Source organism: Delphinapterus leucas, chromosome 3 (genome assembly GCF_059928025.1).
Source record: "Delphinapterus leucas isolate spDelLeu-1000000601 "Yukka" chromosome 3, BTC_Dleu_Yukka2, whole genome shotgun sequence".
NCBI classification, from domain to species: Eukaryota; Metazoa; Chordata; class Mammalia; order Artiodactyla; family Monodontidae; genus Delphinapterus; species Delphinapterus leucas.
This window is the reverse complement of record NC_143131.1, coordinates 128,108,027-128,135,747: the sequence shown is the minus strand read 5'-3', so window position 1 is coordinate 128,135,747 and position 27,721 is coordinate 128,108,027. Positions and strand designations below refer to the sequence as shown.

The window sequence follows — 27,721 nt, the reverse complement described above, 5'->3', positions numbered from 1 at the left end:
TGTAGTGTGCAGGGAACTGCATTTATGGAATTAGAAAACAGAATACTGTACCAGGAGTGAGAAAACCTGGGGCATGTTCCTGGGGCATGTGGCCACTCAGGACCTCATTTTCTCCATTTGAAAAATACAAGTATTGAACTAGGATCTTTCTAGTATATGATAATTCAGTCCACCCAGGAGGCTAGAGCAGGCGTCAGCAGACTCCAACCCATGGCTGTTGTCTGTTTTGGTAAAATCTGCCAGCACCACTGAAGCAGGCTGGCCCTGGGAGCCTCAGAAACCAAGCCAGGTATCCTCCTATGACTCACTTTCTCCCTCTGCTCCCAGTGCCTGTCTGCAGTGCCAGTGCCTGTGCCTTGCTGCTGCCCAGGGCCCAGGCTGGTCCCTACCTACACATTGGGGATTCTGCTACTGCTGACTACCAGTCACAGAGCAGAGGAATCTCAGTCTGCCCCAGTTGAGATGGCCAGGCTTTCTTGGGAGAAGAGAAGGGCACCCCGATCTCAGTTTCCTGAACTGTAAAATAGAGATAATGATAGTACCTGCCTTTTGAAGTTCTGGTGAAAATTAAATGAGACAATGTATGTATAGTTTTGACACAGTGTTCTGCATTCAGTAAATGCTCAATAAACGTCAACTAATATTACTATTCAGTTCTATTTCTTCTCAATCACCAACTCTAATATCAGATAGGTAATAATACAACATTAGTACAAAGGAAAAAGCACTGAAGTGATGGCAGGTAACATCGGCTCCAGTCTCTGCCAGCCCAGCTCTAAGTGGTTATTTTACATGTCTAAGCTTTAGTTTATGCACTAGAAAAATGTAAACGACACCTAGCAACATTGTTCATTCATTGATTCCACTTCTTCACTAAGCAATATTTATTGAACACCCACAGTATAGACTTAGTCCTAACGCTAAATATGCGAAACCTGAAAATGAATGAGATATGGCTTCTGCGTGGAGGAGCTCAGTCTAAGAAACTTCAAACGAGATAACGTCCGTGAAAGTTTCCTATAGGTCGGTAACGAGACTGTCAGAAGAAAGTGCTGGTGTGGGACTCTTAGTTTTCCAGTTCCCATGAAACTCTGTCTCAGAGATCCTCCCTAACTTCCGGATGTTTGTCTGGAAGGTGAGGGCGGTAGAGGCAGTGTTAAATAAAACAGAAGAGCAGCCTTCCTTTCTGTTAGAAACAAAGGAAAGGAGCGCACTGTGTCTGTATGGATTTGTTCTGCGACTCCGTACTTATCAAAAAAAGTCTAAGCTCAGCCCAGACGGTTGACGCTCTCAAAAATGCTGGAGAGGTAAGGTGGAGGCGGGGTGAAAAACCTGGAACCCCAGACGAGCATGCGCACTTTGACTTTCGTCCGGCGCAAAGGCCCTCTAGCTCGGAAACCTTACGTCAAAGTCTACGTTGAAAGACGTAGGGAGGGAAGCCAGGGAAACGCTCGCTCTCGAGTCACGTGACGCGACGAGAGCGTCGTTGGCTCCTCCCCCTAAAGATGGCGTCGTTGCTGCAATCGGAGAGGGTTCTCTACGTAGTCCAGGGAGAAAAGAAGGTTCGGGCCCCGCTCTCGCAGCTTTACTTCTGCCGCTATTGTAGCGAGCTGCGGTCGCTGGAATGTGTGTCTCACGAGGTAATGCAGTCGTCCCATGAAGAGTGTGTGTGTTGGGGGAGGGGGAGGCGGTTCCTCCTAGTCAGCGCGACCAGCGGGTGGTAATTTTCCTAACATGCTGATTGGCTCTGCCTTCCGTCACTCAGATTTGCCTGTGATTTAATTTGCTTATACGTACGTAATTTGTCACTTGGAAAGGAGGAGCGGCCTTGGGTGGGGCTGAGCGGCCCTTCTGTTCTAGAGCGCCCTCTGGGACAAACTTGACTTTGGGGACCCTGGCCATCTCCTGCGGGGGGTGGGTGTTGGTTATTGGGTGGGTCAGGGGGAGAAAAGGTATGGGGATGCTTAGTTCAGGCCACTTGAGGGGCGAGATATCGTCTTTCCAGCATTGATTGAGGGAGTGGGGAGGTCCGCGGGCATTCTCATCCAAGCCCCTCCCATCCTGGAAGTTCTGCCCCTGCTTGGGCAGAAACTGGGCCCTCTTCCAACTGCCTTGTTTTGTTTCCTGACCCAGCCCAAGGCCTGCAGCAGATAAGAGGTTGGGATGGGGTGAGCTGAGTGAAAAGCGCTTACAATCGGGTCTGTCGTTTAAGAAGCTCAAAGTGTTATATTCATGGCGCTTCTCCTGAGGGTACATTTCTGACCTTCACTGGCGCAAGTGGGCGTTGGAGGTGGGATTGCTCAAAATGTAAAAGACCCCCGGAAAAAGAAATCACCAAATAACAAAACCCCAGAACTTCTGCAGCACCTGGAACATGTTGTTCATTCAATAGGCTCTGTGGATTAAAAGACGCGTTAAGACGTAAATCTTGCTGTTGAGTAACTTGCAGTCTCGTGAAGGAAAAGCTGACTAGTAATAATACATAGTTAATGCTTATTCAGTACTTTCAATATGCCATGTGCTTTACATAATCTTTAATCATCCTACAAACTAGAATAGATACCCTTTTTTAAAAACCACTTTACAGTTAAAGAAAGAGGCACATAATGTTTGCGCTGGGTCACACAGCCAAAAATTTGTGGGTGGGAGGGGGCAGCAAGATTTGAAACCAAGCAGCCTGATTCAGAGGACTTGAGTGAGGATCCCTGGACGGTTAAAAATGCATATGAGAATATGTCCTATACTATAAGCCATTTTACACATTATGAATAATTATTATTTTATTGGGAATATTTTTCATGCTGTTAAGAATAGTCAGAGAAAGCAGTTAAATAACACAAGAGAAAAATCAATGCTGTATTATATACGTGATTTTTTTTTTTCTCCATCTCCATTAGCACTTTGTATGCTTATTCTTTGGCAGGTCCTTTCTCTTTAGGATGCTGTCCCAGCTCCACCTCTAGAATTTATTGGATTAGATTCTCATTTGGTGATCATTAGGGAGCTGAGTCTCCATAATCTGTAAGGATCTCTTCAACTAGGACATTCAGTCTGTGACTGAATCTTTTACGGACTGGTGTGCACCTGTGAAATGGAGGCCATTAGGGTTTGGGGAAGGATGATGCTAGTGAGGGCTGAAGCAGTCCAGAAATTTCAAATGACAAGCCTGGAATTGGAGCTGCACATGAAGGGATGAGCATAATTTGGAAAGGGGACAGGGAGGAATAAATTATATTTTGCCTTTCATGATGAGTAAGTGCAAATGTAAGTTAACAGTATTATATTTTGTGTTGCTGGGGACTTATTTGAGCAGTAACGTTATGTTTTCAAAGGTGGTTCTGTTTATAAGCAGATGATGGAAAAAGAAAACAGTTTCTGTCATAGTATTTATGTTCAAGTGAATCTGTCCATCTGCAGGCGACTGGAGTTCTAGAATTATCAAATAGGATCTACTACATTAAAGAAAATATTTAGTCCTTAAAAAAATACAATGAATTTAATTTTGTACTATGTTTTTGCATTAAATACAATAAGACTATGTTGTTAACTTAGTAGTTTAATTTGCCATTTAAAAATCTCTAATTGGTTGGCTACAGCTGACTTTGTAAATGTTAATGTATGCTTTTCTTCAGTGAACATGTAATACCTCAGTAATGGGAAAACTTTTAAAATCTCTTAACAATTTGTGTGGCCAAGTTATTGCAGTCACACAAAGCTAGACTAGATAGAAGGATATTTGATCACAGCCTCATAAATTGGGTTTATTTATTAATCTATTTAGATTATCATAGAGACCTTTTACATAAACATGTTTTAACACGTCTAATACATAAAACCCTGATGAAAGGGAATAGGAAAGATCAGAAAGGAAAAATAGAAGGATTTCAGGAAATCCAGAGGTTAAGAAAACAACAGGTGATTGAAGAATAAACCCGATGCTGAAAACAGTCCAGGTTCTTTGCCAGATCAATGGTCTCTCACCTCTGCTGCAGAATAATGTAATTTAAATTTCACTAATTGGCACAGGCATATATACAAGCCAAGCTAAATGTCTTTTCCTCCGATTTTTTGATTTCTCGTTTCTTTCTAGGTGGACTCCCATTATTGTCCCAGTTGTTTAGAAAATATGCCATCGGCTGAAGCCAAACTAAAAAAGAATAGGTAAGACTGGGATCAGTTTTTTCTATTTTCCCCAGCTGTTTCTTTAATAGCTGGTAAAAAAGCACGTGGAATTAACTTTCATTTTTAACAAACTGTTTTTCTTTTTTTAGCATCACTTATGCTAAAGGTGAAACTTTCATTTTAAAAAAATAAATTGTATTTTAGAACAGTTTTAGACTTAAGAATTACTGTGAAGATGATACAGAAAATTCTGTTTACTCCTTACCCAGTCTCCCCTATTATAAATGTCGTATGTTAGTATGGTATATTTGTCTCAACTAATGAACATTATTGGTAACATTATTATTAAATGAACTCTATATTTTATTTAGATTTCCTCAGTTTTCCCCTAATCTCCTTTTTCTGTTCTAGGATCCTATTCAGGATACCCACATTATATTTAATAGTCATGTCTCTTTCGGCTCCTCTTGCTGTGATATTTTCTAAGACTTTCCTTAGTTTTGAGGAGTACTGGTAAGATATTTTATAGAATGTCCCTCAATTGGAAGTTGTCTTATGTTTTTCTCATCAGCTGGGGGAATGTGTTGTGGGGAGGAGAACCACACAGGTAAAGTGCATCTCTCATCACATCAAATCAAAGGTATATACCACCAACATGACATCACTATTGATGTTAACTTTGATTACCTGGCTTGAGCTAGTGTTTGTCAGGTTTCTCTGATGTAAAGTTACTCTTTTTATTTTCTTCTCCTTTCCCATATTGTACTCTTTGGAAAGAAATGCACTATTACAGCCCACACTTAAATAGTGGGGAGTTATGATCCCCTTCCGTGAAGGCTATCTCCATGTATTACTTGGAATTCTTTTGTATGGAAGATTTTTCTCTTCTCCCCTTTTTATTTATTTAGTCATTTACTTCAAGCAGTATGGGCTTGTGAATATTTATTTTATACTTTAGGTTATAATCCAGTACTACTTTTTTTTTTTTTTTTTTAATTCAGATTGTTCCGGCTTTGGCCATTGGGACCTCTTTTAGTAGACTTCCTTCTCCCTTTGGCATACCCCCATCATTATATGGCAGTGAGGAGGAGCGAAGTGTTATTCAGTTGTTTGAGAACTTTCTTACTTACTCCAGGCTCATCCTCTATATTTTCTGCTCCAGTACTAGAATTAGCCGTTTCTCCAAGGAGCCCTGGTACCTTTTATTCAAGATTGGTATTGCAAACCAAGATCTGGTATTAAAAAGCAAGATCTGGTACTCACTGCTACTGGTGCCATTTTGGTTTTTAGCATGGTGTGGAAGTCCTTTGTAACCAGTCACACCTCTGTACCTCCATGGATATGAACCACTGTTTTGTCTTTCCTGTCCCGGAGAAATAGCTCCTTATAAACCAGTTTTGTATGCTTTCCATACATTAAATTTTGTCATTTAATCCTCAGAATATCCCTATGAGGTGGGTACTATTATTATCCTTATTTGAGGATATTACCTAGTAGCAAAATATCACAGAAAATTGGAGTTATGGAATGGAACGTCAGAACAAGTCCAGGACTGGAGGTGAAATCTTGATAATTTCAGATGGTGGGAAAGTTAAGAATAACAAGGCATGGGGAGGACTGTAGGGGAATGTTGAGTGTTTCACTAGGAAGAGTAATGCCTAAAGAGAGCAGAAAACCCTGAAAATGCCGCTTCTGAAACATTTCATCTTGGTAACATTGTTTGGTATCTGTTTCAGCTCTCTGGCACAGCAAACAAGCAGTTATTTTCCAAACCCAGTTTCACAGCTTATTGTATTGTTGCCTCTCAGTTTTCCATTGTGCAATTGGTCTGTTCTCTCTAAAGTCATAAGCTGTGACATTTCTCTGTCCCACAGAAATCTTTGTGGTCTGTAAAAGAGTCTAAAAGTTCACTCCAGACTGTTAACCGTGATTGCCTCTCTGGAGTAGGATTGGGTCATGCTGTAACTCTTCAGGAACTTTGATGATGATTGCATTTTTAAAAATAATTATCGTAATACTTTTGAAATTTTAAAATGAAGTTTGTAGGAGCCTCTTCAGAGTACTTTTTAATTTCTTTTTGCTTGAGAGCCACGCTTCCCTTATAGTTCTCTCTTGAATTCCTAACATGTAGAACAATGTCTGGCACATAGTAGGTGCTCGGTAAATATTTGTTGAATGAATCAATGATTGTTTGTCGTGTCCTAGATGCGCCAACTGCTTTGACTGTCCCGGCTGTATGCACACCCTCTCCACTCGGGCAACAAGCATTTCCACACAGCTTCCAGATGACCCAGCCAAGACCACGGTGAAGAAAGCCTATTACCTGGCCTGTGGATTTTGTCGCTGGACATCTAGAGATGTGGGCATGGCAGACAAATCTGTGGGTGAGTGAGGCGGACTTCAACATGAGATTTTGTGAAATCGGCAGTGCTATAATTGCACACAAATCATTATTTCTGTTACCTGTTGGGAGGTAGGCGATAAATTCAGAGTATTTTGTCATTAAATCTTCTATGTTCCCACATTCTCACATGGACCGTGATGTTTCATCTGAGACTTGGTAAACTATTTCATTTTCTTAAAGTTGGTAAAATAGCATTTATAAATCTGATACTTTTTTAGAATCAAAAGATTAATGTTCTTCATAAAAAATAAATGCTCCTGATGGTGGAACACACCATGAACAAACCTAAAAGATAAAAGTCACAAAGCTTGGATCATATATAACAGTAAAGATAAATAACCAAAAATAAGGAACCCTTAGAAATCAGAAAGCTACCCAATAGAAAGAAAGAAATTGTCAGAGGATATGAACTGCAGCTCTCAGAAATGGAAATAAAGATGGTCAATAACCAAAGTGTGCACATTGGATTTTTTTTTCTTGCACACAACTTGGTGAGGTGATTTTTTTTAAGTCAATAAATATGCAAAAAGATAAGTTCAGTTTTGCTAGTAATCATGAAAATGCAAATTAAAACTCCGTCCATTGATTTGGCAAAATTTTAAAAATCTGGTAGTATGACAAGAATATGGGAAAATAGTTCTTTTGTCTGCTGCCATTTTAGAGAGCAGTTTGACAACATTTATTAAAATTTCAAATTGCTTTTATTCTTTTACCCAGAAATTACATGTCCAAGTATCTATCCTGGAGCATTCAAACACATGCTCAAAGATACATCTATATGTATCATAAGTGAAACAGGAAAGTTATGTATGTTTGGACCTAAAGAAAACCTAAGGTATTAAATTACCTTTCCATCATTTGAGCATTTCAAAGCAGAGGTTGCATTTACCTTCATTAGGAAACTTCCTTTTTTATTCATATCCTGTACTCCATGGTTAATATCAGAGAGTAGAAACACTCTTTATTACAGTCAGTTCAAAATCTTGAGTTGCTGTTTATTTTTTATATAAACAGCAGCACTGCTAACTCCCCATTGTCTTTTTTCTTTCTGAAATTTCGTTTGTTTAATTTTGTGAAAACTTTTTAGATTTGTTAAAAATTCCCATTTTTACATTTCCATTAAAAATATCAACTTACTGGGGCTTCCCTGGTGGCGCAGTGGTTGAGAGTCCACCTGCTGATGCAGGGGCCCACGGGTTCGTGCCTCGGTCCGGGAAGATCCCACATGCCGCGGAGCGGCTGGGCCCGTGAGCCATGGCCGTTGAGCCTGTGCGTCCGGAGCCTGTGCTCCGCAATGGGAGAGGCCACAACAGTGAGAGGCCCGTGGACCGCAAAAAAAAAAAAAATCAACTTACTATTTACATGAGGAAGCCAACTAAAAACTCATTATGTTATTTGACATAACTAAAATGAAGATGGACTTCAGCTAAAAGTTTTCTACAGATTCTTACATAGCTTGGAAGTAAATATGGGTGAAGTTCCTTTAGATTCAACTCTATTCTTAAAACTTAATCCGTGGTTCTCTTGAGTTCACCCTTTGGTTTAGAATGCTTGAGCTCTTGGTTGTTTTTCTAACTTCATACGTTATGTTGATAAAATACTCTTCAAAAACAAAAAGCTAACTAAACAAGTCCCTTAAAAATGCTCATTGGTGGGTAGGCATTTCCTGAACTGTGATTTATATTGGAAAGTATCTGTAGCATCTTCTTAGATTGTCAGTAAATATTTGTGTGTGTGTTTTAATGTCAGTGTAGCAAGTAAATTGTTTGAATTTGTTTATGAATTTATGTTACATGTAAAAAACAACCTCAAAGTGGCACTTAGTTCAGTGAGTTAAAGTGTATTTTTTCCATGTTTGTATTTTGTTTCTTTTTATCAAGTTAAAGAAAGGAAGCCTAGAAATCCAGATAGATTTCTCAGTTTGTTACTCTATAAGTGCTTTTTTAATACTTTCTGGACTGTAAGCTATTAGAATTGGAGAATTTATTTTTCAGAATTTAAAGGCTGTGCTTGTTTCTAGAAATCTAGCTCCTCTAGGGTATCTTGACAGTGATAATTGAATACTAGGAGTTCTTAAGGAGTACAGGTAATTTCATTTCTTCCATGATGTCACTGGTGTCTGAGAAGCCCTGAAACCACTTTAGTTAGAACTGTTTGTTTATTTGTAAGTAAGCCATTGTGTCAGTAATGTGCAGAAACTTTTTAATGTCTCTCAAATTTACATTTAGAATAAATCACCAGTTCTAAAAATGCAATTAGGTAAAACATTCAGATTTTCTAAAATATTACTAAAACATTTCTTTCACATAATTATTTTTCATAATTAAGGCAACTTTTAAAATATAAATACTGTACTTAAGGATGTTATTGCTGCCTTTTCTTGCAAGGAGCTATAGTGTCACCTTCAACAGGAGTCCTTTTTATTTGGAAAAAAAGTTATTTTTAATTATACAAATAATACACTTTTGTGAACTTATCACCCAGCTTAAGAAATTAAGCATAACCAAAACAGTGTAAGCCCACTGTATAGCCTTCCCCCCACTGCATCTGCCTTCTTCTGCCTTCTAGACAGAGATAGTCATCACAGTCCTGAATTCAGATGGTCATCTGAAAAAAACCATGTATGCTTTTGCACTTCTTCATGTATGTATGTAGCCACTAGCAAAGTATGCTTCTCAACTTGAAACAAATAGAACCATGCTTTGTGCATCCTGCTACAATTTATCTCTATCAGGTTTGTCTGTGGTATGTAGTTGTGATGATGGGTGATTCATGCATGACTTACCACAGATCTCTTCTTGACATTTAGGTTGTTTTCAGTTTTTTGGTTCTGACAACAGTGCTGTTAGAAACATTCTTGTGTGTGTTTCCTGTCACAAGAGCAAGGGTTTCTCTATATAACAAAGTAAAATTGGTGGTTTTAAGATGTGTACATGTTTAGCTCTCCAAAATGGTTTACCAATTTTTGCTCCCACTAATAATATATGAGTAGACTACCCATTGCTCCAGATCTCTGGCAGCTCTTAGCATTGTTGGACTTCTTTCAAGTTTTTCCAAACTGATGGTTGTGAAATGGTATCTCGTTACAGTTCCCCCCCCACCGCCCCGCTTTTTTTGGTTAGCTTTATTGAGATATAATTTACATATAATGAAGCTCACCAATTTTAAGTGTAAAATGCTTTGATTTTTGACAAATGTGTATAGCCATGTAGCCACCTCCACAATCATAGAACATTTCCGTTACCCCAAAAAGTTGTCTCATGCCCCTTTGTAGTCACTTCCTTCCCCCCTCCACCTCCTGGCTCCTGACTACCACTGATTTATTTCTTTCACTGTAATTGTGCCTCTTCTAGAAGTTTATATAATTGGAGTAGTTTAGTCTGTTGTGTCTGTCTTCTTTCACTTAGCATAATGCTTATGAGGTTCGTTCGTGTTTTTGCTTTTTATTTTTGAGTTGTCTTCTATTGTATGGATATACCATAATTTGTTTATTCATTCTCCAGTTAATAGACATTGAATTTTTTGCAGTTTAGGGCTCATATGAATAAAACTGGCTATGAACATTTGCCTAGAAATCTTAGTGTGAATATGTATTTTCATTTTTCTTGAGTATATACCTAGGAATGGAATTGCTGAGTCATAGGGTTAAGTGTATGTTTTCCTTGACTGAAAACTGCCAAACTATTTTCCACAGTGGCTGTACTATTTTGGGTCCTCACCAGCAGTGTAGGAGAGTTCCAGTTCCTCATCAACTATTAGTATTGTTTTTCTTTTTTCATCTTGGCCATTCTAGTGAGTGGGTAGTGATACCTCATTGTGGTTTTAATTTGCATTTCCTTAATGTGCTTGTTTGCCATCTATGTATTTTCTTTGGTGAAGTGTTTGTACAAATCTTTGCCTTTTTTTTTTTTTTTTTTTGTGGTACTTGGGCCTCTCACTGTTGTGGCCTCTCCCGTCGCGGAGCACAGGCTCCGGACGCGCAGGCTCAGCGGCCGTGGCTTACGGGCCCAGCTGCTCCGCGGCATGTGGGATCCTCCCAGACCGGGGCACGAACCCACGTCCCCTGCATCGGCAGGCGGACTCTCAACCACTGCGCCACCAGGGAAGCCCTCTTTGCCTATTTTTAAACTGAGTTTTAATCTTTTTATTGAGTTGTGAGAGTTCTGTATTGTAGATACAGGTCCTTTGTTGAATATATATTTTGCAAATATTTTCTCCCAGTCTGCAGCTTGCCTTTTTATTTTCTCAACTATGTCTTTTTTTTTTTTTTTTTTTTTTTGCGGTACGCGGGCCTCTCACTGCTGTGGCCTCTCCCATTGCGGAGCACAGGCTCCAGACGCGCAGGCTCAGTGGCCATGGCTCACGGGCCCAGCCGCTCCGCGGCATGTGGGATCTTCCCGGACCGGGGCACAAACCCGTGTTCCCTGCATTGGCAGGTGGACTCTCAACCACTGTGCCACCAGGGAAGCCCTCAACTGTCTCTTTTGAAGAACACAAGTTTCTAATTTATTTTTATTTTATTTTTGGCTGCATTGGGTCTTTGTTGCTGCACTTGGGCGAGCTGCGGTGAGCGGGGGCTACTCTTCGTTGTGGTGTGTGGGCTTCTCATTGTGGTGGCTTCTCATTGCAGAGCACGGACTCTAGGCGTGTGGGCTCAGTAGCTGTGGCTCATGGGCTCTAGAGCGCAGGCTCAGTAGTTGTGGCGCATGGGCTTAGTTGCTCCTTGGCATGTGGGATCTTCCCAGACCAGGGCTCAAACCCATGTCCCCTGTATTGGCAGGTGGATTCTTAACCACTGCGCCACCACGGAAGCCCTACAGGTTTCTAATTTTGATGAGGTTCAGTTTATCAATTTTTTATTTTATAGTTGTGCCTTTTGTGTTCTAGTAAAGAAACTTTAGCCTAACCCAAGGTCGCTAAGATTTTCACTTCTGTTTTCTTCTACAAATATTATAGTTTCAGCTCTTACACATAAGTTTATTACCATTTCAGGGTAAATTTTGTAAATGTTGTGAGGTAAGGGTCAAGGCTAGTTTTTTGTAAATTGTTACAGCACCATTTGTTGAAGTATTCATTATGGTTTTACTTTCAGCTTTCTGGAATAATCTTTTCCCTTATGATTTGTGCTTTTGTCTCTTATGTAAGAAACTCTTCTCTAAACTGAGGTCGTAGAACACAGAAATTGCCCAGTGTTGCAGATACGGGCAAGGTCTCTGGAGTCAGACTGCCTGAGTTTGAATCCTGGCTTTACCGCTTACTGTCTTTATGACTTTGGGCAAGTTATTTAATTCTCTGAGCCTCAATTTCCTCATTTGTAAAATAAGACTAATAATGAGAGTCCCTACCACAGAGGGTTATTTTTTTTTTAATGAATTTATTTATTTATTTATTTATTTATTTTTGGCTGCGTTAGGTCTTTGTTGCTGTGTGCATGGGGCTTTCTGTAGTCGCGGCGAGCAGGGGCTACTCTTCGTTGCGGTGCGCGGGCTTCTCGTTGCGGTGGCTTCTCTTGTTGCGGAGCATGGGCTCTAGGCGCGTGGCTTCAGTAGTTGCAGCACGCAGGTTCAGTAGTTGTGGCTTGCGGGCTCTCGAGCGCAGGCTCAGTAGTTGTGGCACATGGGCTTAGTTGCTGCGCGGCATGTGGGATCTTCCCAGATCAGGGCTTGAACCCGTGTCCCCTGCATTGGCAGGTGGATTCTTAAACACTGAGCCACCAGGGAAATCCTCAGAGGGTTATTATGAGAATAAAATGAAGTGTGATACATTTCAAATACCTGGCACAGAAGTTATACATGTGTTAGTTGTAGTTGCGGTCCTGGTGGTGGTTATTATTATCACCATCATTATATTTAAAGAAAAATTTTCATTCTGAGCCCTTCAGTCTGTATAATTTCTAGGACTCTTTCTTGGAAATTGTGTGATTTTATGTCTTTAAGCTTTATTTTGTGGCCTGCAGATGACCTGTTTTTGTGGAAATAAAATTATCAAATTACGTAAGTCTTGTTTAATATTCCTTTATTTTGCAGCTAGTGGTGGTTGGCAGGAACCTGAAAATCCTCACACGCAACGGGTAAGTAAAGGGTCATCAGAGAGAGGATGAAATGAGAAAAGATGAAGAAAAAGACCATTTTATCAGTGTATATGGCATATGCTTATAAATCCATGATGTGTATTTTGGTGTTTTTTACACTTAGAAAGTGCTTCTCGTTGTAAGACATTAAGTCACAGTGGCAGTTTTTTCCAGTCTGACTTAAGTTAATAGAGAAACCTAGGTGTAGTTTTAGTTCTGTACTCAGGTTGTGAATTGGAAAAGGGAGATGATACGTTTCTGTTTTTCACGTATGCACCAACTGTGTTAAGGGTCCATTTGTTCTCAGAATTATCATCCACATATAAACATTTTAACTCTTGGAAACACCACTAATTTGGAAGATGCCCTTGGACTCAGCAGTGGTTGCTTATAGAATCATGATTTAGACATCCTTTAATAGTTCACAGTGAATTGATCTCTGCAGTATACATTAGAACTGATTTTGTTGCCCCTGGAAGTAGAATATTAGAAAGATAATAAAATGCTATTGAAATGAAGTTGTACAGACTGCAAATTAAATAATAATTTATAATTATTCACTTATGACTTCAGCAAAAATTAGAAATACTGAAAATATCTTGGATGGGAGTGTATGGAATTTGACCTTTTCACATATCCTATTGTTAGTGTAAATTAGTACAGATTTATTGCTCTCTCAGCAGTATCTACTTCCTGGACTCTGACCTACAGAAATACTTGTACTTATGCACAAAAATATGTATATTCATTTATCAAACACTTACCCAGCATGTGCTGCATACTGTGTGTCAGGGGTTGTGCTGAACAATAGGAATACATGGTCCTTACCCTCATAGAGCTTAAGTCTAATGGGAAAACAAAAATCAATTAAATAATCCCCAGATAAAGGAAAAACTCAAGGTAATATGAAGGAGAGAGAAATTGTGCATGTGGGCATTTATTAGGGGGAATTTCAGCTAGGTAGGTCCACATCTGAGGATTGCGCTAGGATCTGAGGATGACAGGCAGAGAAGGGAAAGAATTCAGGGCGGAGGAACAGCATAGGCAAAGAGCTTGTAAGTGGAAGGAGCAAAGCAAGTTATAAACAAGAGGCAAGTGTGCCAGAGTGGAGCATAGCAGTAGGTGAATGGAGAAAAGGATTTGGGGTCAGACTATGCAGAACCATGTGGACCAAGTTAAGGAGTCTGAGAAGCCTTTAAAGCAAAAGAGCTGACGGAATCAGGTTAGTGTTTCTAAAAAATAATTACTGCTGAATTGAGAGGACAAGAGTGGGTACCAGGAGACCATTTAAGTGCTCTCAGAGCAAATGGTTAAATACCTTTAGGACATTTGTACCGTTTAATAAGATGCAGCCTTTAAAAAGAATGAGGTAGATCTATTTGTACTGAATGGAAAGTTCATGGCACTTACAGTGAAAAAGTTTTAAAATAGTAAGTTTTTTCCCCTTATATGAAAAATAAAAAGAGCTGGATTTATTTTACACATATAAAAGCGATATGTCTATACATGCATTTTTTAATGTATGCAGGATATAATATCATACCCGTGTCTGTAAGTGTGTAAGAAAGATATCTAAACTCTAATGATGGATACCTGTGGGGAGGGGAAGGGTGGACTTGGGCGTGAGAGATAAAAGAGAAGTTTCACTTTTTATTCTTTATGTTTCTATATTGTTTGAACTTTTCACAGTTATATATTGCTTTTATGATTAAAATATATTTTTAAATGAAAATATGTGATGGAGAGTGGGAGAAAATAAAGTATGAAATGTCACATCCTTGGAAATAGGTGGTCCTCTGGTCATGCAGAGAAAGTAGGAGCAGTTGTGAGGGGAAGTAAGCAATGAAGTTAAAGAGCAGTGAAAAGAGAACATGAAATTTTCAAGCCTTTTCATTGCTCATTTCTTCCTGTTGTTGAACTTGAAGGTTCCATTTCAATTCTGAAAATAGATCATGTAATGAAGACAAATTCTCTTTGAAGAAGAGGGCAAACTTGCCCACCTTAATAAATTTGTCTTGTCTGTTCATTATATGTCTAGTCAGTGGAGTTGATTAATTTTGTAAGTTTCTTGTTAGCTTTTTCATGAAACGAATACTGAGTCTTTGATTTCTTACAGATGAACAAACTGATTGAATATTACCAGCAGCTTGCTCAGAAGGAGAAGGTTGAGCGAGATCGCAAGAAACTGGCACGGCGTAGAAACTATATGCCTTTGGCTTTTTCGGTGAGAAATTGGTACAAAAAGGAGTTTGCAATTCATGGATCAAGACCGGTGTGGCATAAGAACAGGGAACATTTCAGAAAGTGGCCATTGTCCCTAGATTCCTGAACGATGGCTAGCAGAAGAAGGTTCCTCAGGTGATAGGTGTCTAAGTCCAGCGGTTCTGCTTTTGCCATATCATTAGTTCTGTTGGAGTTCTTTGAGTTTTAAGTACATTTGTGTTTCTTTCTCCATCACACCCCTTTCTCTTCTGATTATTCCTAAAGCGGCTACTGTTTAGTTTTGTAGGCACCCACATTTACAGCTTTTGGATATTACAGAAAGTCAGGAGAATATGGGCGAGTGGGAGGTTTTATCCATATTACCTAGGTAGCCCACCCACCTTTGGCATCCTGGTAGTAGTGATTTCCCAGCTTTAGTTACCATAATTTTTTGGCCCCTTCCAATATTTCTCCAGTATAAAAAACCCTGACTTTTACACAGAGCATTTTTGTCGTTAAATAGTAGTGATATATGCAGGTGTAATTTTTGATAGGAATTATTTACAAAAGTCATTCTCTACTCATTTGTAAACTACCAATTAGAAGCAAGAAATTAGGATTTGGAGCTTTTCCTATTGTCCCCCAAGTTTTATTTGCTCTCACAGAATAGTTTATTTTCTGTGTGTTTGCTTGGAGCCAAGCAGGTTGGCATTTAGTAAATAATGTTTATTGAATAGCAGTGATGTGTGAAGCTCTGTGCTAAGCACGTTATCCATATGATTTTGTTTAATCCTCACAACAGTCCTGTGTAGGAGGTGGTAGATCCCCATTTTACACTAAAGGGAATGAGACCTGGAAAGGTTAATTAACTTCTTGTACCGCCTCTGCATGAGAATTAGTTAAGCATTAAAACCCTAAGGATTGGTAAGGTTCATATAAAAATATCTAGTTGAGAGTTTAACAAAGCATTAAAGCTTGCAGGGCGTCCATATTTGCCAGAGACTTCCCTGAAGCCTCAGTGAATGTTTTCAACAGTCCAGTGGTATAATCAGCACGCGCCAGTGTATTAGGAGAGGAGTTGGAATTAGATGTGTTATTCTGCCAACTTTCCCGTGCGACCTGCCTGCCGTATGAGTTTGCTTCTGTCTTATGCTGCATTTTTTTGTCTCTGTTGCAACCTGCTGCTATTTTGGGGCCTACAGCAACATACTATTCATGTAGTGGTAAGTTCTCTTTTATGATTCTTGCTAACCCTGAAGAAGTGAGCAGGTGGTCACTGGTGTTCCAAGAAGACGTTCATCGTGTGTCTTAGCTCCTCCACATAGTTCTGGCCTAAGCCATGGCTTAGATATTCTTAGATTATCACATTTCGCTCATTTTCACTGCATTAATGTAGTTTCAATCTCCATGTTTGGTGCTTTTGTTATTATTTTAAGAGTAAGATGATGTGGGGCTACAATTACTCTCTTTAAAAGAAGCTTTAAAATTAGCTTTTTTTTTTTTTTTTGGCTTATTTCCCTGAGCTTCTCATGCTGTCCCTCCCCAAATTCTTTATTTTGATACACAGGATATTTAAAAGTAGAATTTCTAACAGGAATTTCTGAACTCTGTTTAGGACAAATATGGTCTTGGAACCAGGCTTCAGCGACCACGAGCTGGTACAACCATCAGTACCCTTGCTGGACTTTCGTAAGTTTGGACGTTAAATGGCTTTGAGGGAGAAAGCTGATATCAAAATGAACATTGAAGGAATGTGGTTTTAAAGTTAATAACAGTTGCCAATGGGGAAGAAGATACTCATACTTAGGAAAAACCTAAACAGAAAGAATATTCTATAGTAGAGGAATACTTCAATTATTGATGTCATGGACTTTGAAGATATTCAGGTGGACCCTTGAGAAATGATGGCTTTTATCTTTTAGCCTTAAAGAAGGAGAGGACCAGAAAGAGATAAAGGTTGAGCCAGCTCAGGCTGTAGATGAAGTGGAACCTCTACCTGAAGACTATTATACAAGACCAGTAAATTTAACAGAGGGTAATTTTATACATGATTCTGCTTTGTTTCTATTTTACATCTAATTCTGTTTTTGTTACTTATATGCCTTGTGATTTGAGGTTTTTTGTTTTGATTTGAGATTTTTAATAGCATAGTTGTTAGTACTAAAATGAGTCATGTAGAAAATAAAATAGATGTAATCATTTGAAGAACTTTAAAACATCTGTCAAATTTCTATATTGTAGTTTTTTGAAGAGCACTGTTCACAAAGGCAGTGTTATTTTGCGTAATTATCTCATATACGTCTGATTTTGAGCAAGTCACTGTAAACCAAGCTTGGTTTCTGCCTTTCATGCTAGTGACCACCCTTCAGCAGCGCCTCTTACAGCCTGACTTCCAGCCAATCTGTGCTTCACAGCTGTATCCTCGTCACAAGCATCTTCTGATCAAACGGTCCCTGCGCTGCCGAGTAAGTATTCCTTTCTGTAGAGTTGTCATTTGTGTAAGAGAAAAGCAAAAATAAACACGATTGGCATCTGGTCAGTATCAAAACCTCTGGAATGTAGTAAATGTAGAAAATGCTTGTAGGTAACGTTCCAGTGTCCAGGCACTATTTTAGAACTTTCAAGATAAACTTAATCCCCCTAACTCAGTGAGGTAGGTACTGTTGTTACCCTTGTTACAGATGTGGAAGCTGGGGTATTTGAAGGTTAAGTTCATACTGCTAATCCCTAAAAGAATAGTGAAAGAATATAAAGCTTTTAGGCCAGTAGAGAGGGGAACAAAAGGACCAGTAAAAAAAAAATCAATTTAAAAGAAAGCAAGAAAGAAGAAAAATCAGCAAAAGCCTCTGGGAATCTATGAAACTAACAGCAGGGTTTCTTCAATAAATAAAAGAAACATTGTAAAAGAAAACAAAGTATGGAAAAAAAATGGAAAGGAGACCTTTGCGATCAGTACGATCCAACAGAACTTTTCTGTGGTGATGGAAATGCTCTTTATCTGCATAGTCCAGCATGTTAGCCACTAGTCACCTGTGGCTACTGAGAACTTGAAATATGGTAGTGCAGCTGAGGGCCTGAATCTTTCTAAGATGAAATTCATTTAAATAATCACGTGACTGGTAGCTCCTGTTATCAAATAACACAGTATTAGATTAGAAGAGGCCTATCAACCAAACGCAGTGTATAGACTTTAATTCCTGATTCAAACACAGCATGGAAAGATAGAAGGAAAGGGACCAGGGGAGGAGCGAGGGAGGAAAGAAAAATGTGTGAAACCTTTGGGGAAATTTAAATACTGACTGGATTTTTTAATGCTATTAAAAGAATTATTCATTTTTTTTAGGGATAATAATGGTATTGTTATTTTTTTAAAGTATCTTTATCTTTTAGAGCTGCATACCAAAATGTTTAAGGATGAAATGACATGATGTCCGATATTTGTTGCAAAATAGTCAGGCATAGGGAGTGGGTAAGAGTCTAGGTGAAACAAGATTGGCCATTGTTGCTAACACGTTGCTAATTGTTGAAGTTGGGTGGCTGGTACCAAGAGATTTATAACACTACTCTGTATTTTTGCATATGTTAAAAAATTTCTATATTGAAAAACCTTTTTAGAAAGGAAGGGGCTTCCCTGGTGGCACAGTGGTTGAGAATCCGCCTGCTAGTGCAGGGGACACGGGTTTGAGCCCTGGTCCGGGAATATCCCACATGCCACGGAGCACCTAAGCCCGTGCGCCACAACTATTGAGACTGTGCTCTAGAGCCCATGAGCCACAACTACTGAAGCCCGCAGGCCTAGGGCCCGTGCTCCGTCACAAGAGAAGCCACCGCAATGAGAAGCCCGCTCGCCACAACTAGAGAAAAGCCCGCGCGCAGCAACGAATACCCAAGGTAGCCAAAAATAAATAAATAAATTTATTTTTAAAAAAACGAAAGGAAAAGCCCACTTTAAATATAAAGACACATATAGATTAAAAGTAAATGGAGAAATCCAAAAATGGGCAGAAGACCTAAATAGACATTTCTCCAAAGAAGACATACAGATGGCCAAGAGGCACATGAAAAGCTGCTCAACATCATTAATTATTAGAGAAATGCAAATCAAAACTACTATGAGGTATCACCTCACACCAGTTAGAATGGGCATCATCAGAAAATCTACAAACAACAAATGCTGGAGAGGGTGTGGAGAAAAGGGAACCCTCTTGCACTGTTGGTGGGAATGTAAATTGATACAGCCACTATGGAGAACAGTAAGGAAGTTCCTTAAAAAACTAAAAATAGAATTACCGTATGATCCAGCAGTCCCACTACTGGGCATATACCCAGAGAAAACCATAATTCAAAAAGACACATGCACCCCAATGTTCATTGCAGCACTATTTACAATAGTCAGGTCATGGAAGCAACCTAAATGCCCATCAACAGGAGAATGGATAAAGAAGTTGTGGTACATATATACAATGGAATATTACTCAGCCACAAAAAGGAAGGAAATTGGGTCGTTTGTGGAGACGTGGATGGATCTAGAGACTGTCATACAGAGTGAAGTATGTCAGAAAGAGAAAAACAAATGTCATATATTAATGCATGTATGTGGAACCTAGAAAAATGGTACAGATGAACTGGTTTGCAGGGCAGAAGTTGAGACACAGATGTAGAGAACAAATGTATGGGCACCAAGGGGGAAAGCCGCAGGGGTGGGGGGGATGGTGGTGTGATAAACTGGGTGATTGGGCTTGACATGTACACACTGATGTGTATAAAATTGATGACTAATAAGAACCTGCTGTATAAAAAAGTAAAATTTAAAAAATTGAAAAAAAAGTAAATGGAGAAAAATATACCATGTCAATACTAATTGAAAGGAAGCAAGAGTAGCCATATTAATTTCAGACAGAACAGACTTCAAAGTAAGGACAGTTATGAGGGATAAAGAAGGGTATTACATAACGGTAAAGGGGTCAGTTCTCCAAGAAGATGCAACAGTTCTTAATGTGTATGTGCTGAACAATAGAGTGTCAAACTGTGTGAGGCAAAACCTGATAGAACTGCAGGAGAAATAGATGAGTCCACCATCGTAGTTGGAGTCTTCAACACCTGTCTCTCAGAAATGGACAGATTCAGCAGGCAAAAAATCAGTTTCGTATTGACCCATTGATCTCACTTCTAGGAGTCTACCCTGAAGGTACACCTCTACAAACCAAAACGTATAGAGGTTAGGGTACATCCACACAGTGAGTACCAAAAACCTATAAAACAGAATGTACTAATGTGGGATGTATTTTTAAATGCAAAAAGCAGGGTGCGCAGCAGGTACATAACTTTTTGTATAAGAAAAGAGGGAAAATAAATATATATATAAACATAAAAAATATTTGTGTATGTTAGATTAATAGACTGTTGGAACAGAATAGAGAAAGCAGAAACAGACTCATGCATGTGAGGAAACTTGATTTTACTAAATATGGCCTTGCAGGTCCCTGGGGAAAGAATACTATTGAAATTTTGCTAGGTCAAATGATTCTATGAAAAAAAAATAAAATTGGGTCTCTAACTCATACCATACACAAAAGTCAATTTCAGGAGCATTGGAAACTTTAAAGAGTGTATATGATGACCAGTATGTCTAGAAGGAAATATGGGAGAATATTCTTTATGGCTTCTAGTTAAGGGAGTAGTCCGAAAATAAGACAAACCATAAAGGAAAAGTTATATATTTGACACATTAAAAGTAAAATTTAGGGCTTCCCTTGTGGTGCGGTGGTTGGGAGTCCGCCTGCCGATGCAGGGGGTGCGGGTTCGTGCCCCGGTCCGGGAAGATCCCACATGCCGCGGAGCGGCTGGGCCCGTGAGCTGTGGCCGCTGAGCCTGCGCGCCTGGAGCCTGTGCTCCGCAACGGGAGAGGCCACAACAGTGAGAGGCCCGCGTACCGCATTAAAAAAAAAAGAAAAAAAAAAAATCAAAAAACCTTTAAAAAAAAAAATTAAAATTTATACCCCCATTCCAAAGAAAACCCATATCAAAATGAAAAGGTAGGCCATAGACTGAGAAAAGTAATTTGTAAGGTATATAATTGACAAAGAATTAGTATCCAGAATATGTAAAGAAGTATAGCAAATCAGTAAGGAAAAGATACCCAGTATAAAAATAACAAGTAGGTACTAACTTGCAATTTATGGCAGAGGAAATCCCAATACCCAATAAATAGGAAAGATACGCGAACATGTACAGTAATCAGGGAAATGTACATTAAAACTACAGTGAGAAACCATTTCATAATCATCAGATTGGCAAAAGTTAGCAGTTTGGCAATATCCATCAAAATAATAAACGCATGCACTCACTTTTAGGAACTTATCCTACAGATACATTTATACATCTGGGAAGTGATTTGCATACAAGATTACTCATTGCTGCATTATTTGTAGTAGCAAAATCATGGAAACCTTTATCAATTTGGGTCTGGTTACATAAGTTATGGAAATCACTACAGTAGGACACAGAGGTACATCTGTGTGTGCTGGTATGTCATTCCAAGGTCGATTCAGTGAAAAAGGCAGAAGAATATAAAATGTTCTCTTTTGTGTTATTGTGAAAAAGAAAGGTGATGTATGTGTATACTTCTATGTGCATCAGCTATCTGTGAGAAAACACATGAGAAGCTTGTTGGCTCTGGGGAGAGGAACAGTGGGACAGGTAACTGGTATCTTTACACTGTTTCTTTTTTATACCATTAAAAAAATGTTTTAACCGGATGCATGTGGAACCCATTGAAGAAAGTAACCAAGTAATTGTTACTGTATTTTAAAGCATGAGATCTGGAATCACACCACTTGGATTTAAATCCCAGCTCCAAGTCTTACTGGCTCTGTGAAGTTTGCACAGATTATATACCTTTCCTGTGTCCCATTTTTATCATCTGTGACATAGGGACAATAATAATTATAGTACCTACACCTACCTCGTAAAGTTGATGTGATGTTTAAATTCACTTAAACCAAGAATGCATATCTTTTAGGCTAGTAGAAAGGAAATTAAAAAGGACTAATAATAATATAAAAGAAAACAAGGAAGGGACTTCCCTGGCGGTCAGGTTGTTAAGACTCCACATTTCCACTGCAGGGGGCACGGGTTCAATCCCTGGTCAGGGAACTAAGTTCCCGCATGCCTCAAGGCACGGGCAAAAAAACAAACAAAACAAAACAAGAAAGAGGAAAACTCAGAAAAAATCCACATCGTTCATGCTTAATAAGAAGTCTGTGTTATTATTTCAGTAGTTTTGAAGCACTACAAGGTTATTAATATTTGATAGTGTGGTTGCTTATTTCCAGAAGTCCAAAACATCTTTTGTGTATTTTGGTTATGGGTAGTATACACTCTATTTCAAAACATCTGTGATCTTGCAGCAAAATAAAACCAAACTGTAGTAAATGCTATGCTTCTGGATTTGGCAGGTCTCTGGATCAGCGGAGTGTGTTCCTGTTTTCCTCTGATACATATTTTTTTCTTTTTAGAAATGTGAACATAATCTGAGCAAGCCAGAATTTAATCCAACATCTATCAAATTCAAAATCCAGCTGGTTGCTGTGTGAGTATTTGGGATTGGTGTTTTGGGTTACTGTTTTTTTTGTTTTTTTCACTGTGACATGTGCTTACTCTTGGCTTAAAAAAGGAAAGAGAAACTACTTCAGAATAATCGTGCTCTTTTGTTCCTGTTTTGGTTTTGAAATACATACCAGGAAGTTGAAAGCAGATTTACAGACACAGAATCCAGGGTGTTATATCAGGGCACGTGGTAGTATGGTCTGTGGCAATGTGGTATGTTGCTGGTTGGAGAGTCACTAGTCATTCATCACAAATGAAAAAGTACCTCCGTTTGGGAATGATCTCTTAAAAAAATTAATAAAATAAAATATAGCAGATGGAAGAATATCCCTGTAACAATGTTCATGCTATTTAACTGTATTTCTGATAATGCTTTGTTGAGTGGGATAAAAGTGATTATATTAGCGTTAACTCACAGAGACTTGTCAGTAGAAGGGAATTTTGTGTGTGAAAATTATCTATCAAACAAGAAAAATTAGGAAACTATCGTCTTGACTTTAGGGTGAGAGAGCCCTTCCCAAGTAAGGCAGGAAGCCCAGAAGCCACTAAGGAAAGTAGCCAGCTTTGACCTTAGCAGAAAGGTACGAGTTGTAAAAACCAAAATTGACAACAAAGTCCTGAGACAGTAGAGCAAGAAAGAATATTTGCTACTCCATGATAAATAAAAGTTGAATATCCCTGGAATGGGCTTGTTGGGGGCGGGGGGGTGAGGTAGGGCAAAGGATTTGAACATGTAGCTCAGAGAAGAGAAATTCCAAATGGCCGGTAAATATATGGAAAGATGCTGAGACTTGATAGGAAAAATTTTAAATAATAAGTAGTATTGAGTGCTCGTGAGCGTCTGGGTAAACATACTTGCATACATTGTTGGTAGACTGAATTGCTAAGAGTTTTTTTGGAGAGAGACCTGGAATATCAAGACAAAATGACATAGACCTTTTAACCTGGTAGTGCTGTCTCAGGAATCTATTCTCTAGAAACAAAGCAATATATAAAGACCAATACATAACGATATGTGTTATAACATTTTAAAGGCAAAAAGCTGGAAACAATTTTAATGTCAAACTGATTAACCATTAACAAAAAAAAATTGATTAAATTGAGATACACTCATGTAGAATATTATGCAACAATTAAAAAGAAATAATTGGCAGTCAAAATGGCAGAGAAGTGCTGGTCTCATGACTTAGGAGGGCCAGATGTGGGTTCTGGCACTTACAGAATTTGTCTAAACTGATTTCCCTCATCTCTGAAATGGGCATAACACCAGTCCTACCTCTCTCTTGTGGCTGTTGAGAAGGATCAAGTGAGCTATATCTTCACAAATGCTTTGTAACTGTAAATCACCGTACAGTATGTTCTGTTTTCCCAACTATTATTTAATGCATGACTGGTTAGGACTACAAAAATGGCATGTGAAGTGTGGTACGAGCTCCTTTCTTAATTAAGAATTACACTCGTTACAGAAATCTTGAATGGCAGGATGTGCTTTGCATCAGTTTCTTAAGATTGCTTTGAAAAACAGTGCTTTTCTTCTGGCATCATGGCAGTGTCACCGGGGAACCTTAATACATACGATCTGGTCACACATCAGACCAGCTAAATCCAAATCCTTGATAGTGAGGCTCTTGAATTTGTATCAAGTTACTCAGGTAGTCCTGATGACCGTCATGAAAAATACCTAGTCTGAAGTTAAAATACCTTAATGCTAAGATGCACTCCTGCCCCTGCCCACTTGTAGTGTTTCTGCAATAGATTTTGTCTTATGTTAATATATGCCCGGTAACATTTATGCATGCTTTGTTCCAAGCACTTTTTGCACTATTATTTAATTTATTCTTCACAATAACCTCAAGATAAAGGTACTTTCAGTGTTTTCAGTTTATAACCGAGACACAAAGAGGTAAATATCTTGCCCTGCTCTTTACAAAGAAGTATCTTGGTATATAAACACTAAGCTGGAATTTGAACCTGGGTTTTGAGGTTTTGAGTCCAGAACAAGCACATATAAGTACAAAATTCTATTGTCTTACTTAGAGAGGTAGCGTAACATAGTGGTTAAGAGCAAGGGCCCTGCAGCCAGACTGCCTAGATGTGAATGCTGGCCGCTTACCAGCAAGCTACTTCTCCCAAGCCTAGTTTCTTCCTCTGCATAATGGGGATAATAGTAATATCTATTTTACGCAGTTGCAGTGCAGATTACATGAGTTAATATTTGTAACATACTTCAAATGTTACACATAGTAAGTGCTATATAAAAGTGGTAAGTATGTGGTAGTGTTTTTATACCCCTATAATGTATTATTAAATCAGTCTTGGATCTTGTAACCAGTTGCCTATAGATTTACAGAAATGAATTAATAAAAATCTCAAAAAATATATCTAATACATATATAAGGTAGAGATATCTGCCATGATGCACACACATATATAGGCTCTAAACTAGAGGTATACGTAAGATTTCAGAAAGAATTCATTACCAGTTTGGTTTCATGTCTTAAGTTCTTATCGTAGTGGTATGATTCTTTAAAATTTTCTCTGACATGTTCTAATTAACATGAAGAAATCGTTGCTTTGCTGCACTAGCTTTAAAAAAAAAAAGTAACAATTTTAAGAGACTCCAATGACCATAATGCATTTTTTTATTCACGCATAGCAATTACATCCCAGAAGTGAGAATCATGTCAATTCCCAACCTTCGCTACATGAAGGTTAGTACCATGCTTATTTACGGGAAGAGAAAGGATTAATTGATCAAAGATGTGTGCAGGGCTTCCCTGGTGGCGCAATGGTTGAGAGTCCGCCTGCCGATGCAGGGGACGTGGTTTCGTGCCCCGGTCCGGGAGGATCCCACATGCCGCGGAGCGGCTGGGCCCGTGAGCCATGGCCGCTGAGCCTGCGCGTCCCGAGCCTGTGCTCCACAGCGGGAGAGGCCACAGCAGTGAGAGGCCCGCGTACAGCCCAAAAAAAAAACAGATGTGTGCATATGTGTATGTGGTGGCTGTGTGTATTTGACATGGGATGCAATGAGCAAGGGATAAAAAAGAAAAAAGGTTGAAATAAAAAGGGATTGAGATTTTAAGTGTCATTAAGCTGGGGTTCTTGATAACAGCATCTTTGAAATATATGCAGAAGGAGCAGTGTGCACATTACATTGAGGTAGAATCATGGCAGGGAAAGAAAGGAGATGTTAGACCCCACAGGCATCTTCAGCTCTCCTCCAGCCGGGAGATTCTCCACCATCTCGTGTGTGTACGTGTGAGATATCAGGAATCAACTAGATTTCTTCTTTACCACAGCCCCTCTCTTCTTTGAGGTCCTTATCTCCCGCACAGACACCACAGTGGATTGCACAGTGTTCGGCAGCAGCGTCTTAATTCTTTCATGCTGCTCATAAAGACACTTTTATAGTCCCTGTTCATTTTAATTTTTTTTTTTTTTTGCTAATGTAAAGAGCATACCAAACAAGGGCAAATTATGGTTCAAGAAATCTTAGAAGTCTTTTACAGTCTTGATGTGCCATTTTTTTCCTATGCTAATATATCTGGCTAGCCTGTGGCTCCCATATTTTATTTATGAGGGCTTCCTTCTTTTTAGTCCTTAAGTGGCGACCTGGGTAGGGCAAGAGTTGTAAACTTTAAACAATCACTTAGGTAATGTGTATTTCTCAGAATTTCTGCATCTAGTAACTGGCCCTTTCTGTGGGATCTATTCCATTTCCTCAGTGAAATAGCAGCTCCAGAGAGTATGTAGACTAGCATATAAGTAACAGAATAGGAGTTAGTGAGCACTTCGAGAATGCAGTGATGTAGAGGCACAGGTGGGTGTTACTGTTCAGGAGTAATGCTGGAGGCATGGAGGGCGGAGGGGGTGATGATTTTGTGATCTAAGCATCTAGGAAAGTGGACCTAGGTGGCAGCAGTGGAACATGTCTGAAAGATGCCTTTCCTTTTCCCCAGGAGAGCCAGGTCCTCCTGACTCTTACGAATCCAGTGGAAAACCTCACTCACGTGACTCTGTTGGAGTACGAGGAGGGGGACCCTGATGATATCAACAGCACTGCTAAGGTAGGAACGCTTTGCCTCATCCTGAGTAACCCTGACTTCTCCTGGAGTGGCTTCATTTGCCCTGGCTTAAAGGACTCCACACTGTCTCATTTTCACATCCAAACAGTCATCAAGTTCTTCTGATTTCACCTCTTGAGTTTTTTTACTTTATCCACAAGCACACTGTCACTGCCCTTTTAGAAGGTCTCATCATTTCTTACGTGGACTGTGACAGTAACTTCCTAACTCCCTGTTTTTTCTTCACCCGCACTTCCATGCCAGCCCATCTTCCATCTTGCCATTAGGGTGATCTTTCTAATATCTAACTTTGATCATGGCATGCAGCTTGTTTGGTGTCCCTCTGACGTTGGAATGAAGTCCACATTCCTTGGCATAGCTTAAGAGCTCCCTGATGTCCTCACCTCTCTCTTTTCTTCCAGGATGATCTTCCCTGAAACCCCCAAATCTAGCATTCTTGAAATTGTGCATATTAATGGTTGAGATCCAAGCATATCCAATGGGTCATAAACTTTCATGCTTCTAGAGGACTGCATATGCTATTCATTTTATCTAGAATTCCTCCTTCCCATCCCCACTCCCCTGACATACATGGCCGCACCTCTCTTTCTGCCTGATGCGTACTCATTTTTCAAGACACAAAGGAAATAACATTTCCTTTTAAAAGCTGATGTGCCTCCACTAGATGCCCTCTGCTTACACAGAGTATACATAGCACTAAATATATATTTTTTAATCGTCTATTTATTTATTTATTGGCTGTGTTGGGTCTTCGTTGCTGCATGCAGGCTTTCTCTGGTTGCGGCGAGCAGGGGCTACTCTCCGTTGCAGTGTGCGGGCTTCTCATTGTGGTGGCTTCTGTTGTTGCGGAGCATGGGTTCTAGGTGCGTGGCTTCAGTAGTTGTGGCTCATGGGCTCAGTAGCTGTGGCGCACGGGCTTAGTTACTCTGCAGCATGTGGGATCTTCCCGGACCAGGGATCGAACCCGTATCTCCTGCAGTGGCAGGCAGATTCTTAACCACTGCACCACCAGGGAAGTCCAAGTACTAAATATTAAAATAGGTAATTTTGACTCTCAGTGTTGGTTGAATGAATGAAATGAGGCCTTTCTACTTTTTGCTACTTCATGATTCATCTAGTACTTGAAATTTTAGAACAAGAACTTTTCTCTGTAGACCATCTATTACTGACTCATAATTCAGCATGATACTCATAACAAAAGTTGGTAGAAAGGATGCCTGTATCTTTAAT

The 27,721-nt window shown here is 39.4% G+C and overlaps 1 protein-coding gene across 3 annotated transcripts in view; it reads left to right on the top strand.

Annotated features, from left to right (window-relative positions):
• Positions 1-1,458: 1,458 nt before the first annotated feature.
• Positions 1,459-27,721, top strand: part of DCTN4 (dynactin subunit 4) — a 32,543-nt gene continuing 6,280 nt past the window's right edge. Inside the window, exons 1-11 of one of the 3 annotated variants that reach the window (XM_022590163.2) lie at positions 1,459-1,640; positions 4,091-4,161; positions 6,328-6,506; positions 12,553-12,596; positions 14,713-14,820; positions 16,414-16,487; positions 16,721-16,833; positions 17,154-17,263; positions 22,316-22,389; positions 25,063-25,117; positions 26,366-26,473. In XM_022590163.2, coding sequence (XP_022445871.1) covers positions 1,506-1,640; positions 4,091-4,161; positions 6,328-6,506; positions 12,553-12,596; positions 14,713-14,820; positions 16,414-16,487; positions 16,721-16,833; positions 17,154-17,263; positions 22,316-22,389; positions 25,063-25,117; positions 26,366-26,473 — 1,071 coding nt within the window. In that variant the 5' untranslated portion in view covers positions 1,459-1,505. The other 2 variants (XM_089909566.1, XM_089909565.1) reach the window with 2 other exon arrangements.